At 42.9% G+C, this 17,772-nt stretch overlaps 1 protein-coding gene across 3 annotated transcripts in view; it reads left to right on the top strand.

Moving 5' to 3' along the window:
• Positions 1–1,952: 1,952 nt before the first annotated feature.
• The window catches only part of LOC121693139 (RAS guanyl-releasing protein 1-like), a 40,261-nt gene continuing 24,441 nt past the window's right edge, over positions 1,953–17,772 (top strand). For all 3 annotated transcript variants that reach the window (XR_006025421.1, XR_006025422.1, XM_042072352.1), the window contains exons 1-6: positions 1,953–2,232; positions 2,959–3,122; positions 9,603–9,708; positions 12,516–12,578; positions 13,519–13,650; positions 16,363–16,516. Coding sequence is in view for 1 of the 3 variants with exons in the window: in XM_042072352.1 (XP_041928286.1) it covers positions 2,006–2,232; positions 2,959–3,122; positions 9,603–9,708; positions 12,516–12,578; positions 13,519–13,650; positions 16,363–16,516 (846 nt within the window). In the remaining 2 variants the exon portion in view is untranslated. The remainder of the gene's footprint in view (positions 2,233–2,958; positions 3,123–9,602; positions 9,709–12,515; positions 12,579–13,518; positions 13,651–16,362; positions 16,517–17,772) is intronic.

Below are 17,772 nucleotides of genomic sequence, written 5' to 3'. Positions count from 1 at the left end.
TCTGCTGTGATCTTTTTCTTCCATTTCAGCTAACAGTTACTCATTAGAAAAAGAGACGGTTTTTGAGGTGAATTTAATACAGAAAAAGTATACACTGCTTATTAATAATAAGTGTTGATGAGGTGATACTTTTAAGGCTTTCAAAGTTCTTTACCCTCTTGATTTGCATTCACAAGAGAGCCCTAATATAGCCGGCTAAACTTGAAATCTTAAAAGGTTAGTGTGTCCCCTCTTGGCAGAAATGAGCAAGCAGTACCACGTCTTCACCGCAGCGGTCTGCTATTAAACCTGTGGAGCAGCTCAGTGTGGTGTGACACGAGAGCACACACACTCTCACCGTATGTGAAGGTAGGGGGCTTTCTCTCTCTCTCTCTCACACACACACACACACACACACACACACACACACACACACATACACTGGAAACTGCAGCCAGGGGAAAGCTTGAGCTGGCCCTTGCAGTAACAGGTTTACCCACACATGAGGTTGTTATGAACAGAACTATTTCCCTTTAAAGACAAGCAGATTTACCCATAGATCTATTTTCTACATGGGCTTACCCACACATGTGGTTTCAGAGGACAGGGGAGTTCTCCTATGAAGAACTCCCCTCTATCCTTTCACATGGTTGTAATAGCCAAAGATGGCCTGTGTCACAGGAGCAACGTAACCCACAAACTAGCATGAAGATCTGTGGCTGTCAAAAGTCCACTAAGCGGCTGATCTGTGTTTTCAGTGCTCTCCAGGCTGTCAGTAAGGTTGGTCTGTTCAGGGTCACCATGCTCATTGCCCATGGATTAGATTTAACCTGTGGACTTCTTTAACCTATGGATTTGTTTTTCATTGTTTGTTATGTTTACATTTTCTCTATGTAAAGTGCTTTGTGTTACACTGCATGAAACATGTGCTACAGGAATAAACACACACTTACACTAACACTCACTCACACTGTGCATACAAATGCGCTATATAAATAAAAGAGACTTGACTTAATCACGTTGCAGCAGTGTGTTTGTACGCCATGCCATGACATCATGTTGTGCTTACTCACTCATTCACTCACTCATTTATTCACTTATTCACTCACTTATTTACTTACTCACTCATTTATTCACTTATTTACTTACTCACTCATTTATTCACTTATTCACTCACTTATTTACTTACTCACTCATTTATTCACTTATTCACTCACTTATTTACTCATTCACTCACTTATTTATTTACTCACTCATTTATTCACTTATTCACTCACTTATTTACTCATTCACTCATTTATTTACTTACTCGCTTATTTACTTACTCACTCATTTATTCACTTATTTACTCACTTATTTACTTACTCACTCATTTATTCACTCATTTATTCACTTATTTACTTACTCACTCATTTATTCACTTATTTACTCATTCACTCATGTATTTACTTATTTACTCACTCACTCACTCACACAATTGCTCACTTACTTACCTACTTACTTATTCTTTATGAGGTGTGAGGTGTTATTTTTTTCCATAGCCAAGCACATGTGCACAATATCTGCACAATGTGTTCTCTTACTTAGGAGAGTAGGTTTCCTTGTTTTGTGGTTTTAGAGGGTAGAGCTGTTCTCTTGTCTGGAGAAGCAGGTAAAGTAAAGTGTAATCCAAGACACACTCCATCTCAATGGCGATCCTTCCTTCATCCGTTATTGTCTTTCTATTACACTCATAAACATTTCATTATAGAGATAGTGAGAATGTGTCTTAGAGGTATTTCAACACATCAAACATTTTCCTCAAAAATAAGGTCCTAGTGAATGGGTGGTCTCTTTAAAAATATGACTCCTTAGTAATGACAACATTTCTGAATAATCAAGAAAAAATATGTCAGTCAATAGAAAGGGGAATAATTGCCAACTTGCTAACTGCCTCATAACCAAAACAACTTTAAACCGGAGTATCCGCCCACGGTGGGCGAGCGAGCGAGGACGATGCACTCGCGCTCGTGTCATCGTCATTGACATGTCAGAACAATGGTGCGCTCCCTGCGCGCGCCCACTCGCCACCACCGGAGAAGTGCTTCATTCCCAAAGCCCGAGCCAGAGCCCACGCGATGAGATACCCACAGTGAACGACACGAAAATGGACAGTTTGGTCGGACCTCTGGTCGCCCAGTATCTCTCCATGGGTTTCCAGTCTCAGGAAAACCTTCCGAATGGATGTCCGAACGCACAGGAAAAAGACACGCCGTGAGTTTGCTTCTTAAATTTTGAAATCAATTCATTAGATTCATACGAGGCTTTTGCTATTCATTTTGGGTTGGGTAATGTTGTTTTTTCGAAGGAACACCTAACTTCTCATACGAGTTGCTCGGTTCCTCTTGTTGCAGTTGAAAGAGAAAGCAATTGTCGGTATAATGTTTTACATTATAGAGTGTATGTCAGTAATTGTCAACCACACTTCTCCAAAATCCTCTCACATAAAAAGTGTAAACGTCAAGTTGTGTTCAAGCCAGCGGCAGGTTGAGATTCCCACTGTTTGCTTTGGTGTGTCGGTAGGCTACTTTTCCTTCTGTTGATGCCTGTTAGTGGGGCTTGATTACACTTACTTCACTTTTTGTTACACTGTATGTAATGTGAATTAGTGCTTTCGAGGATATTTCATTATATTACACTATAACATTGTTATGGAATGGAATAATGAAAACACAGTAGCCATCAAATTAATTCAGATGCTTAAACCAGTTTTTGTCTTGATATTTATTGCCCAATTTATATGCACACACTCACACACACACACACACACACACACACACACACACACACAAACACACACACACACACACAAACACACAGAGTGAGAGAGAGAGGCAAAACTTGCTCTACTATTCTGCTATCTGACTCTTTGATCTCTTTCCCTGCTCTCTCCGCCCTTCTCCGTCCACTCCCTCTCCCTTCGATCTCTTCACCTCTCAGGTGTGCGCCTCCAGTATGCTCGTCTAGACCTAAAGTCTCCTCTCCTCAAGTCCTGCACCCCAACCTGGCGCAGGTGACCCGTGGCAAGGTCATGATGTCCTTGGGCCAGTTCACCAAGGGCGCCACATGGGAAGAGCTCATCCAGGCCTGCGTACAGTCCTTTGGTAAGTTAATACGGTGTCTCAACTCTTGGCAGCTTGGCCTTGAACGTGTATCTGTCTCTATGTGTGTGTGTGTGTGTGTGTGTGTGTGCTTCCTCTTTCTGTCAATTAAGCAACAGCAGCTCTTCACCTCGAGATGTTCCTCTCTGTAGTTCTGACCATGCTGTGTCACACTGCAGTGTCTCTCTGTGTGTGTGTGTGTGTGTGTGTGTGTGAGAGAGAGAGAGTGTGTGTGTGTGTGTGTGTGTGTGTGTGTGTGTGTGTGTGTGTGTGTGTGAGAGAGAGAGAGAGTGTGTGAGTGTGTGTGTATGTGTGTGTGTGTGTGTGTGTGTGTGTTTGTCTGTGTCTGTGTGTGGGGGTGGGTTTTGTGAAGAGGTGTCAGCTAGAGAGTGTAATGATGATGCAGACGTGTTACTGTGACGTCACTGATAGCCACACAGCCAATGACAGCCAATGATTGAGAGAAAGATCTAGATCATAATGCATTTGTTTAATGCTACAGAAGACTGATCCAGGCAGGGTCGCGGCATTTTGAAGTTGTCTGTGACGTTTGTGTTTCTTGTCAGATTTGTCGCTGTATATGCAAACATCATCATTAGGTAGCTTGTTGTCGTCATTGATATTTTTCGGACTTGCAGAACGGAAGATGCAGAATGTTTAATTTTTTCTGAACATTAACACAATGTTTTTGTAGGATCATATAGTGTAATTGTAAATCAGTTGTTGGGTGTAGATGCCTGTTTTAGCATTTGCATTTATTATTTCCAGACAGCACATGCAGGTTTTGGAGAGTTGAGTTGAATATCACAGCACTTGCACAGTTGTTTGTTTTGTGTGTGTGTGTGTGTGTGTGTGTGTGTGTGTGTGTGTGTGTGTGTGTGTGTGTGTGTGTGTTTGAAGTGAGTGGTCATGAAAAGCATTGTTACAGCTGTTCAAACATGAAACACACTGAAGTATATCAGTGAGTCTGTGTGTGTGTGTGTGTGTGTGTGCGTGCGTGTGTGTGTGTGTAACAGAGTGTAAGTTTTCTTTTTTAAATGTTAATGTGATCTATTGATTAGATTTTACTGCTCGTGTGCTAGCTAAACTAAACAGGTGTGTTCGTAAGTGACTGGATTTCCTGATTCTTCAAGTAGCAGTTCGTTTTTTTGTTGTCTGTCAAGAAACAGTAGCGTCGTCGGTGCAGGTTTGCAAACACACTGACTGAAGATGAAAGCATGGAACAAAATGGAGGGAGGTCACAAGAGACAGTAAGTGAAAGACAGAGCGAGAGAGATTCGGTGGAAGAGAGATAGAGACACAGAGAGAGAGAGAGAGAGAGAGAGAGCAGGAGAGAGAGATAGAGAGAGAGAGAGAGGGAGCAGGGGAGAGAGAGATAGAGGTAAAGCTACTTCAGAGAGTCCTCCTGGGGCCCTATCACCCTTTTGAAATGTGAGTGTGTACGTAAAGACTATTTGAAGGATTACTCTCCACCGCGTGTTCTTTCTGTGCTCGGAAAGGTCAGCTCTCTAAATGGGGCTTCAGATGCTGGGCGCTCTTTGAACGTGTGGCGCGCATGGGAGAGCCGATCAATGCCAGCTGACATCACTTGACACACACTGCACCCAGGCCCCTTAAGCCAAGGCCATGCTACGTCTGTGCTATCACAGGTATTATGGGATGTCCAGAGTGGATGGCTTTTCAGCTTGTGCCAAGGATGCTGTCTGTTACGTGACAAACACCATCACAGACACCTGACCAAGGTTTCAGCATTGTTGTGTAGAAAATATAGCAAACTCTGTTGTTTTCAGTGGTCTCTTTGGGCCATTTGGAAATATCATTGTCTCAAGGAGCTTTCAAGACCACATGTCCTGGACCTGCTAGTGAAAGATCAGCAACACTGACAAATAAAATCTCTCTTGAGGAGAGAGGTTTTCTGTAAGTTATACTAGAATTATACCGTACACAGATCTAGAATTTACATTTACTGTCATTTGTAATCCGGTTGTTAAGTCCGACGTCACAGGTCCAACAGCTTTTTCATCAAAAAATATTAACTAGCGCAGCCAGCCGTTTCGCAACTTGTCACCATCACCTCCGTTTTAGTAAGAGTGAAACAAAATCGCTTAACTTTAACAGAGTAATTACTGTAGCTCTGCAGCCAGATGATGCAATCAAGGGTAAGGTCCAGGCTTCCAGGAAAATAGGATTTTATTAGGTTGAGGCAACAAGTGAGTAGTAGGATGACAATTCTAAAGGCTACTCTGAATAGTGGGAAAAATAGTTTATTTCACTGTCTACGGACAAAGAGTGAGCAGCTCTGAAAGGTGTTGAACCCGGAAAGAGATTTATTATCCCATTATTAACCGAATGGTCACTTCAGTTCATTATTACATCATGAAATGGAACTTTCAGCTAGTGTTTATTTGTTTGTTAACTTCATTTTTGTTGTTTATCATGCCCTTTAGTGGTAAGGATACACAAATATTCAAATTTGTAATGTTCATAGCACCTGCTCTAAATGCCCAAGTCTGCACATAAGAGAGCATTTAGCTAGTGCAGACTTGTTGCAGCATAACAGATAAACATCAGCCACTGCCATCTGTAAATGTGATACAAGTCAACAAGGCCAAAATTCGCCAATATGTTGGCCCAATATATCGGTGTACCTCCACTAAAACAAATGCAAGCAGACCCAAAGGCTTAACAGTAAGACACCTTAAGCAGAATCTGACCCAGGCCATAAACAGCTGAGTTCCTTTGACACCATGGTCACAGGCAGCATGTTTTTATCAGAACACATCAGACATACATGTAGACACCTGAGAACTGCGTAGGAAGCACAGCACACAGCACAACTCACCCCCATGCCATGTGTGTGTATATCTGTGTGTCTGTGTTTGTTATGGTCTTGGGCTGGCTCACATGACTGTGCCACCTTAGATATAGTAATCCCAAGTTGTGTGTGTGTGTGTGTGTGTGTGTGTGTGTGTGTGTGTGTGTGTGTGTGTGTGTGTGTGTGTGTGTGTGAGAGAGGTGAGTCGTCTTCCTTCATGTGGTGAGTGTGACAAGTGATTGCATGTAGCTGCACGCCTGACTGATCAGTGTTAAATGAGCTCTTCAGGAGAGAGCTATGTGTGTGTGTGTGTGTGTGTGTGTGTGTGTGTGTGTGTGTGTGTGCGCGTATGTGTGTTTGCACAGATGTCTGAGCAAACAGGCCTCTCCTCTCCACTATCTGGCACTCCGTAAAGAGAAAACAGATTGTGAGCCCAGATTTGGTGTCAAAACAAAAGCATGATCTGCTGCTGGGGCCACGGTGGGCGTCTGTCATAACAGGGAAGCAGCTCTCTCAGCCCCGGGCCTGTCACTACCCATAAACCACTGGAATGGGGTGAGCGCATAACTTCCTGTCCACACCTGGAGTGGGGTGAGCGCATCACTTCCTGTCCACACCTGACCTGCCAGTAACCAGCTGATTTCTTAACACTCTGGCATGAGTAAGAGTGTGGGGATCTCCGGGCGGTGTGTGATTGTTGTGTGGGTAATGATGGATACGCTGCTGTTTTGGTCTTTATTATGGTGTGATGTCATATTTGGCCAGTTTTTGCGGTGTGTTTTTGCAAAGAGAGACACGTCCATTAGGGTCTCTGTCGGTTGGGAAGCAGGCCTTTCCTCCTTTGATGGTGAATCAGAGAGTGTAGTGTGTGACCATTTGAAGCCCTTTCCTCTTTTAGTGGTGAGTCAGGGAGCGTAGTGATCCGATGAAAGTGAAGACTGTAATGATTTTGAATAGGCTACATTGATTGATTGATTGATTGAAAATCTTTATTGACATGATGTATTTTGTACAAAGGATGATTCTTATATAAATAAATAAAATGACTTTGTACAATTATCAGTCAAAAGGATAAACACAATAAAGCCACAGGGCTTATTTCCATTGTGGTCCATTACTATGTCTGGAGCCAGTCTCGTTTCATTTGGCTCCTGAAAGGTGTGTTAGCCCTGCAACACTACCTGAGACGGAGCGTTTAATCAGCATGAGAGCTGCGCTGGCCTTCTCTTCATCCCCCTGTGGCGGGCGGGCGAGCGGGCGTCTGGCGTCCGGTAGCCTTCACAGACAGGCTGCCTACTGAGGCCAGCGGGATAAGAGGCCTTGACGGAGCGAAGAGGCGCGCTAATGCAGATTAAAACTGGGCGGCAGTTGCCATGGCGCCCAAGGCATTTCAAGGAGATTGGGGACAAGTGGAAGTCCATGGAAACCAGGCTCCTTCTGTGGCGTCGAGTGGAAGCCCATGGAAACCAGGTTCCTTGGCGTCAAGACAATGGCTCCCACTTAAGGTCAAAGTTCAACAGCGTGCCGGTTTCTGCCTGTTAATCAGCAGTCGATGTGCAGTTGTATTCATGGCTCACGCACGCGGTCCCATTCAGGTGTGTGTCATCTGAGACGCACGCTACAGGCCATTAGCATAAGAATGCTTCATATGGTTTAAAACTGTTAATGAAATACTGGGCGATATATGCCCACTTGGAAAAGAGACCTCTGTCTCAATGTGATTACCCTGGTTAAACAAAGGATAAATAAAATGTAAAAAAATTAAAAAAACAATTTCACAATTTGTCTCTATAATGATAATGATCTATGTTTTTATTGGCTAGTTTCAAAATACCGCTTTGAATGTCTGGGACTTTCAGTGTCTGTGGCATAGCCAATATACAGGGCTTTAATTGTTCAGGCACAGGCTAGGTTGTTTTAGATTTGAAAATTGGCAATATGCCTACAGGCCTATGACATCTTGATAACGTCAGGCGCAGACATTTTCTTTGCTTTGTAGATGTGATATAGTATGAATTGTTTAATGTATGCCAGTACTCCAAACTATTATGACATCTGAAAGGTGTGTCTATGTTATATTCTCCATAAAAGTAATCAAAACAATCATATTGAGATTAACATGTGGTATGATTCAATATTATATTTTTAATGGTTTGGTATGGTATGTGATATGTTTAAAGCACTGTAAATAGCACTGCAGGCTTAGATGATGAAATGATGTCAAAGGCTGTGTGTGGTGTCTACTTGATGTTATCTGAGGTACAGTCAGATAAATATAAACAAGGAAAAACGCAGCTTCCCAAAGGTTTATTGCATAACGGATGATGATGATGATGATGATGGTGATGATGATGCTTAATGTGGCATTCGTTTTTTATCAGTGTTATTGATTGACTTCATTTTGTCACTAAATGTCTAAATGTCTCCGCCAATTATCTCAATGACTAATCACGTCAAAAGATGCCAGGTCATGTGACCTGACCCACTCCAAACATGCACAGAAACAGGTCCCATCGAAAGCTATGTAATATCTATGCAGTTTACGAAATATATATGCAGTCTACGAAATATCTATGCAGTCGGCACCTAAACAGTGAAAAAGTCACCATAAAAATAGACCTGCATACAGCACCCTCCACCTTTACTTTCTACCCTTTCCTCATTGTTTTCATTGTGACACTGTTTAGCAAGATTAAATGCCAAAAGATTATTTGTAAACCTTTTTTTGTCGTCTTAAATAAATGGGGAGGATGCTGTGAATCAATCCTTTATTTTGTTACTGAACGTACAAAGGTCTTTGGTTGTGTACGTAACAGTTTTATTACAACAATCACACCACTCTACCCACTCTAAACAGGCGCAGAAGCTGATCCTCTTGAAAGCTCTGTAATGGCTGTGCCCTGTAGAACGCAATAATTTAATAACCGATGGGGGTTGTATAGCAAAGTCTGAGCCATAACTATTACTAGTAGACCAACCAGAACACACCGTGTTGGACCATGAATCGACATGGTCACCCCTAAACACTCTTGTCTCCTCCAGAGAGGGCAGTGTGTGTGTGTAGTAGCAGATTACATGTGGTTGTGACAAAAGAGAAATCACACTACTCTCTCCTTCTCTCTATCTCTCTCCCTCTTTCTGTCTGTCTATACCTTTCTCTCTCTCTTCCTCTCTCTCCTCTCTCTCCCTCTCTCCCTCCCTCTTTCCCTCTTTACCCCCAACCCTCCCCCACCTTCCTCCCTTCCTCTCTCTTTCTATGGCTCTCTCCCTCCCTTCCTCTCTCTCTATCTCCCTTCCTCTCTCCCTCAACTCTCTCTCTCTTTCTCTCCCTCCCTTCCTCTCTCCTTCCTCTCTCTCTCTCTCTCTCTCCTCTCTCTTCCCTCTCTCTCTCTTTCTCTCTTTCCATCCCTTCCTCTCTCTCTCCTCTCTCTCTTTCCCTCTCTCTCTCTTTCTCTCTCTCCCTCCCTTCCTCTCTCTCTTCCCTCTCTCTCTCTTCCCTTCCTCTCTCCCTCAACTCTCTCTCTCTCTTTCTCTCTCTCCCTTCCTCTCTCCCTCCTCTCTCTCTCTCTCCTCTCTCTTTCCCTCTCTCTCTTTCTCTCTTTCCATCCCTTCCTCTCTCTCTCCTCTCTCCCTCTCCCTCTCTCTCTCTCTCTCTCTCTCTCTCTCAGACACAGAGGGCAGTATGTGTCGCAGCAGTCACCTCCTCAACGTCACACTGACCATGCACCGACTCCTCATCTCTTCCCGGGAGCTGCTGGACAGACTCATGGCTCTATATCCTTCTCCAGATAGAGAAACAGTGAGAGGCCATGCACATGATCCCAAAGGCCATTTGGATGGGTGCAGGACCTGAAGCATGTACTATGCAGGAGCTAAAGATGATCTGCATCACCAAGGAGCTCCCATTCAAGGCTTTTTATTTGCAGTGACGTTCCGAGCCCCTGTGGCTCTTCCTTAGGCTTGAAACTGCAAATAAAACTTCAGTAGGAGCTCCTTGGTGTGCAGTTGATCACTTCATCATCTACATCAGTGGTTCTTAAACTGGGGGTCTTGACCACCAGGGGGGTCGCCAAAAGTTTTGGAGGGGTCGCGAAATGATTTGCAGTAAAGACATTTTTCTAAAAGTTTTTAGTCAAAGGCTGCCATTGACATAATTCCTTTGGTGGTTACACAGCCTACCTATGAGAGAAGACATTTTCTGCCTTTGCTTACAATGCCCATCTCGCAACATTTCAAAACCAAATGCTGCCGATTAGAGAGAAGGGGGTCGCGGGACTTGGCCCATGTTTTTTGAGGGGTCAACAGACAAAAGGTTTAAGAACCACTGATCTACATCCTTCTCCCTCGCATGTTACAGATGCCGGATAGCCAGCAGATCTGGCAGCATGCAGTCTAGCTTTGCCCAGGCCTGGCCCGTCCTGTGCTTCAAGGTCATGTGTAACTTGCCATGTTTACGTTCCACGGAAGACACGACACAACACAAACACAAACAGCTGAATGGCAGAGGTCAAAGTCACTTCAGACACAGTCTGACAATAGCTGTTGTTAAACCTGTATATGTTATTTCCTGTGTACACTTCTTACTGAGGTTGATTTGAGTCTAGCAGGTTATGTATATGTGTGTGTATATATATATATATATATATATATATATATATATATATATATATATATATATATAATGGTCAAATGGAAAGTAAAGAAAGGTGCAAGCTTTGGTTTTGATGTGCAAATATCGCTGTGTTCTCTGTGTGTGGGAGTGAGTATGTGTGCTTATGACTCTGTGTGTGTGTGTGTGTGTGCGTGTGTGCATGCACACACTGCTTATGTCGACTCCTCTCACCTGTGTGGGCCGTCCGGGGTTTGCTGTTTGGTCTACAAGTGAGGTAAGAGGCAGGTCAAATCTGAGCCTCTCATCAGCATGTTGTTTGGAGACACACACAGATATAATAATAATAATAATAATAATAATAATAATAATAATAATATCACTGAGCACAAGAAATGCTACATCCACCCCTCCACACTATCACCCCTACTGTGAGACCCAGCCCGACAGAACTAGAAAAATAACTGAGCTGAACAGCTATAAAATCTGCAGTGTTAAATTTGACTCTTTCTCATAAGGGCAGTGCAGTCAACACTGTTCACTATAATCGTGTAATAAACAACATGAAAATATCATTGGGCATCATTTTCATACGATTGTGTGAATGGTAGAAAGATTAACACTGACAGCCAATCAAAATCCAGTGATGTTTAAAGATGTCACATTAAAACATGAATGATTTTTCTGAGAGGCCTTCCTTATTGTTGGTAGAGGTTTACATATATCATTATGAAATTTCCTTCGGGATGAATAAAGTATCTATCTATCTATCTATCTATCTATCTATCTATCTATCTATCTAATTATCAGGTGTAGTTGTTGCTATAGTTATCATTACAGTATGGGTGGGGTTTAAGAGTGGCCTTACTATATAGTGAATGACATCAAAAGGCCTTCTGTGAAGAGAGCAGCCTTGCTTGGTTGTGTGTGTGTTTGTGTGTGTGTGTGTGTGTGTGTGTGTGTGTGTATGCGTGTGTGTGTGTGTGTATCTGTGTGTGTTTGTGTGCTTTTGTGTGTGTGTGTGTGCGTGGGAGGCCCTTCAGCTTTCATGACGTTGTCGGCCCTTTTGTGTGCATCACTTCAGCCTGTTTGCTGCCAGGCTCCGACTGCGAAACATTTGCTATTTTTACAACTGTTTAAAGCAAAGTGACGAAGAGGAGTGCGTGTGTGTGTGTTTGTGTGTGTGTGTCCAGCCGGAGTGAGAGTGGACAGCTGTCGATGACGATGACAGCTCACTCCGATTGGCAGCTCACACAGGCACAGATTGATCTTAGTAACTGCCAGTTACTAATAGCTGAGGTATTTCTTAGTATTATTATATAATATTCATATTAATAATCATTTATTATAATATTTTAATATATTAAGGGAGACATCACTCCTGCTGAAGTGAAATGAAATCTAGAGATGTGAATCAGAAGTGCTAAACGGTTGCCAATTTTTGTCAAATCTTTGACTGCGCCTCTGCAGTGTGTCTGTAGGAGTGTGTGTGTGTGTGTGTGTGTGTGTGTGTGTGTGTGTGTGTGTGTGGGTGTGTTTGAGAGAAAGAGAGAGAGAGAGAGAGAGATAGTGTGTGTGTGTGTGTGTGTGTGGTTTCATGCATCCAGGATGCTCACAGAGAAACACAGGAGTGGTTTGCTCTTGAAAGGATGTTTGTCAAACTTGCCACAATGTTTTTGTCAAAGACACCTTCCAAGAATTCAATAACGGTTGAGTGTGTGTGTTCAGATGTTTCGAGTTCCACTGGGCCCCTGCTCAGACATGTCCCCCTTGTACATGTCCTGAACTGTCCAGTTAAGTCCTGTCCTCTGGCGTGTGCTGTTCTGTTACACGTTTTGAGGTTTTGAGCTTTGTTTAAACTGGATTCTAATGTGTTCTATGTTCTGATGTGTTCTGGAGCATAGACCATGGTGTGTTCTGTATATCACATGTTCTGATGATGTGGCAGATGAGATTCCTTGACTTTGTCCACCTTTAAAAGTGCTTTGGAAAACGATCGCCATGCTGAGTGCCAAAAGATCTGCTACCTCATCAGGTGAATACCCGTGCTCCCATGATGCATCCGTCTCTCCCCCAGGCTAAAGTACGCAGGGTTGAGCTGCACCTTGATTCAGTCCTTGGGTTTTTCTGGTGCGGCAGTCAAGAGTTCACAACAGCCAGGAAGGACTTGCACTGAGAAACGTCATGGACTGAAACGTTTGCACAGCACCTTGCACTTTTGCTCCTTTTGCACATTTGTCTATAGAGCCCTGTATGTATATTTATAAAGAATATATGTTTTAAAATATCGTTATGTGTGGCGCGCCACGACAAAATTAGTCCTATGTTGCTAAAATGAATTTGGAGATAAAGCAATTTGAAAGGAGAGAGGGTCAAAAAAATCCTAAAATATCATTTTTCTATTTTTACATTTTAGCGACATAGGGATCATTTTGTCGTGGCACGCCACACATGAAGATATTTTAAGACTTGTCTAACTTCTTAGCCCTCTGTGTGCGAGTCCTTCCTGGCTTTTGTGATCTCTCGCATACTGTAAATTCACATGTGTACACAATACACACTCACATTCTTAAAAACGCACTCTCAAATGCATACACACACATACACACATAAACACACACACTTATTGGAGTCCACTCTTCAAAATAGATAATGAGATGGAAAACTTTAAGAGAGACTTTAGCTGCCCAGATATGCAAAAATACACACATTCACACATGCACACACACACACACAGAGACACACACACACAAACACCAACACACACACACACACACACACACACACACACGCACACGCACACGCACACGCACACACATACACATGTGCGCATGCACACACACACACACACACACACATACACATGCGCGCATGCACAATCACACACACACACACACATACACATGTGCGCATGCACACACACACACACACATTTCTCTATGTCTCTGTGTGAGTGTTTGTTTTTGGTTGTGCAGGTACTGGATGCGTGAGTTCTGGCCCATGTTCCGTCTCCACGGCAGCCTGGCGACCTCACTTCTGCACTTCAAGGAAGTGATGCGTGAGCACGGTCGGGAGAGGCTCTGCCCACTCCTGGAGACCAGGTGGATGTGAGTACAGTCCTGAGACACACTCAGCTGTCTTCATGCACACGCTCAGCTGTCTTTACGGAAGAGTGTTAGATATGCTAAACACGGAACAGACTACATGGGAAGACTGTTAGATAAGCGGAACAGACTACATGGGAAAAGCGTTGGATATGGGGAACAATGGTGTTAGAACTACGAGCTCGGAGGCCAGCATATGAGCTCGGAGGCCAGCGTAGCTCACCGCTTATGGCGGCAGCCAACTGAACCTCCTGAGCTGCGTCTTCCCTCTGCATTTAAAGCGTAGCCCACCCTCTTTGATTGTGTCAAGAGGAAAGGATCATCAAATGATTAATTGTCGTCATGTGTCCTCATGTGGTTCTCATGATCGTCTAAGTATCAATGGGTCATGTGAGCATTTCATTGACAAAGGTCACAAGAGCAGTTTGGTCGACAAAGGGTTTGGCTCGATCAAAGCAAAGGCTGGGGTGATGATTAAAATAAATGTTAAAATACATACACTCTGGAATGTTAAAATACATACACCCTGGAATTTTTCACTACACAGACTACATGAGAAGAGTGTTAGATATGGGGAACAGACTACAGGGGAAGAGTGTTAGATATGGGGAACAGACTACAGGGGAAGAATGTTAGATATGGGGAACATGCAGGGGAAGAGTGTTAGATATGGGGAACAGACTACAGGGGAAGAGTGTTAGATATGGGGAACATGCAGGGGAAGAGTGTTAGATATGGGGAACAGACTACAGGGGAAGAGTGTTAGATATGGGGAACAGACTACAAGGGAAGAGTGTTAGATATGGGGAACAGACTACATGAGAAGAATGTTAAATATTCTGAACAAGATAGTCTCTATGAACGTGACGTTGCTGCAGCAAACGGTGGCAATCAGTCTTTATGAAAGTGGTGTGTAAGGCCTCAGATAGCATCACATTCCAATGCTAAACAGTGCTAAACAACAAGACAAGACTGCAAGACTTACTTATGTAAATTACAGTGATCTGCTTGTTTGGCACAGGCCCACCGGCCTACTCCATATCAACAGAAATTATTTTGTCTTATTCAGAACTCTGGGAGGGGTCCTGTGAAAAGAAACCACACCAAGTAAAGTCTCAATCACTTTATTACTTAATCACAACTTCATACTTGCATACTTCATTAGTTGAGTTGTTGATTAGTTGTAGTGTTCACTTCACCATGCTAAACTGTAGGGTAGGCTATTTACATTATTAGAGTACTTCAGAATGCTGATAGTTCTAACCACAGAATGTAGTTCCTTCCGACGACATGACCCAACCTTGTGTTTATTTCAGTGTCACCAAGTGATGTGACTTTTTGGTTTCCCAACCGCTGCCCTATTATTAGAATGTGTGATTTTGTGATCATTAACAGGACACATTTATAACAGGGCTGTGCTCAGCGTGAGGACTTTTCTCACTAACAGCAGCAGCCTCAGTCTAACTGCCTCTGCTGGAGGGGCTGGGAGGTGGGTGTTATGGCAGGGGGGAGACGGCAAGTAGAAACACTTTATGTCTCAAACGAAGCCTTTTTCATGTGAACCAGAGCAGCTTATGCTCCTATTTGTTGGTCCTATTTGTTCTTGTATGTTAATACACTCTTGTGCAAATCTCAAACGAAGCCTTTTTCATGTGAACCAGAGCAGCTTATGCTCCTATTTGTTGGTCCTATTTGTTCTTGTATGTTAACACACTCTTGTGCAAATCTCAAACGAAGCCTTTTTCATGTGAACCAGAGCAGCTTATGCTCCTATTTGTTGGTCCTATTTGTTCTTGTATGTTAATACACTCTTGTGCAAATCTCAAACGAAGCCTTTTTCATGTGAACCAGAGTAGCTTATGCTCCTATTTGTTGGTCCTATTTGTTCTTGTATGTTAATACACTCTTGTGCAAATTAATTGTAACAAATTTCTAAAAGATATGATACTGGCTGATGCAATAATTGTTGTAATTGCATCTGAAAGCTTGAATTGCATTAGGCCACTTTGAATAACTTTAAAATAGAGGGGCACTTTGAGAGCACAGACCTCTGACAGTATCTGACAATGTTTGCGACAGTAAAACTAAATCTTTGAATCTAATCTGTGATTGAACATTGATTCTGACAGCGATTTAGTGATTCTCAACTTGGTATACTGTTAACCTCCTCCGTTTTATCGTCTGTAGGTTATTGTTTTGTAAAAAAGCATGTAAAGATAATTTTTTTCAACCATCAACACTGATGTGATCCAACTTAATCAGTGATCCAAACATATACCAGTGTTTTAAATATAGCCTATGCACCTACATATGTTTATCTGTCATTATTTGTACTATGTATGTGTCATGATCAACATCATAGCTTTACAAGCAGATGTGATTAGACCTGCATAAACTTAATTCAGCATTCAACATTTTCAATTAATTTGCCCAAGGGATGCACATGTTGTCTAATCATGTAATCATGGGGAGGTGGTAGTGTAGTGGTTAAGGAACTGGGCTAGCGTGCAGTAGCCTGAGGGACGGTTCAATTCCTGGCTTCTACAGTTGTGCCCTTGAGCAAGGCACTTAACCCCAAGTTGCTCTGGGGACAATGTGATCCCTTGTAATATAATTGACATGTGTAAGTCGCTTTGGCTAAAAATGCGTCAGCCAAATGTAATGTAATCATAGTAAATTGAATTACAGTAATATTGTATCACTGTGTTTCCATAGCAATGAGAGGGACTGGTCTCGTAAAGCTAGCCAGAGGATCAAAGCTAACTGCAGTAAGAAGAGGAAGGTGTCTCTGTTGTTCGATCACCTGGAGCCACAGGAGCTAGCTGAGCATCTCACCTTCCTGGAGTTCAAGTCCTTCTGCCGCATCTCGGTGAGTGGTGCACACACATATACAACACACTCAAACACAACACATTCAAACACACCAGCACACATAAACACACACACACACTCAAACACATAACACACAAAACCAGACAGCCAAAAGTCATGACACAGAAACACGTTAAACCCGACAGCACAAAGTTATAACATAGAGACACGTTAAACCCGACAGCACAAAGTTACAACATAGAGACACGTTAAACCCGACAGCACAAAGTTATAACATAGAGACACGTTAAACCCGACAGCACAAAGTTATAACATAGAGACACGTTAAACCCGACAGCACAAAGTTATAACATAGAGACACGTTAAACCCGACAGCACAAAGTTATAACACTGAACTGGAGATGCAGAGCACAGTAGAAAGGAAATGGAGAAGCAACCACTTGAGGTTCACCAGCACACACAGGTACTTTCTCAAGCTCGGTCATCACACTGAAAATGAAAACACTGTTCTCACTCAGAGAGCACACAGGTACTTCAAAGGATTCTTAATGAATGTAATGTGTGTAGAGTTTGTCGATTTGTTGTTGATGTTATTGAATATTTAGAGATGTGTGTAGAGTTTGGTGATTTGTCATTGTTGTTATTGAATGTTTAGAGATGGTGTGTAGAGTTTGTTGATTTGTTACTGTTGTTATTGAATGTTTAGAGATGTGTGTAAAGTTTGTTGATTTGTCGTCGTTTTTATTGAATGTTTAGAGATGTGTGTAGAGTTTGTTAATTTGTTACTGTTGTTATTGAATGTTTAGAGATGTGTATAGAGTTTGTTGGTTTGTCACTTCTCGAGGCTGGTGTCACACGCTGATTAAAATCAGTGTCCCTTCCCAATCATCCTGCCAGACACACCACACACAGACGCGCGCGCGCACACACACACACACACACACACACACACAGTGAAACAGTGAAAGGGTTTGAAAATCTGGTGTGGTTGATCTGACAACAGCCCATCTGCCATGATGATGCATGCCCTTATCAGCAGCCCAGATTGCCTCTAAGCCTGGAGTGGAGACTTGGATATTTGGCCCTGATATGGTCCAGATATGGCCCTGATATGGTCTGGATTTGGCCCTGATATGGTCCAGATATGGCCCTGATATGGTCTGGATTTGGTCCTGATATGACCCAGATAGAGCCAGAGTGATCTGTACTAGATCTGCTCCAGTTTCCACTGCTGTCAGCATGGCATAGACGCATTGTGCAGGTGTTTGGGTGGTGCAAGTGTTAGAGTGGTGC

This window comes from Alosa sapidissima, chromosome 19 (genome assembly GCF_018492685.1).
Source record: "Alosa sapidissima isolate fAloSap1 chromosome 19, fAloSap1.pri, whole genome shotgun sequence".
NCBI lineage: Eukaryota > Metazoa > Chordata > Actinopteri > Clupeiformes > Clupeidae > Alosa > Alosa sapidissima.
The sequence above is the reverse complement of the archived record's forward strand: the minus strand, read 5'-3'. Positions and strand labels throughout refer to the sequence as shown.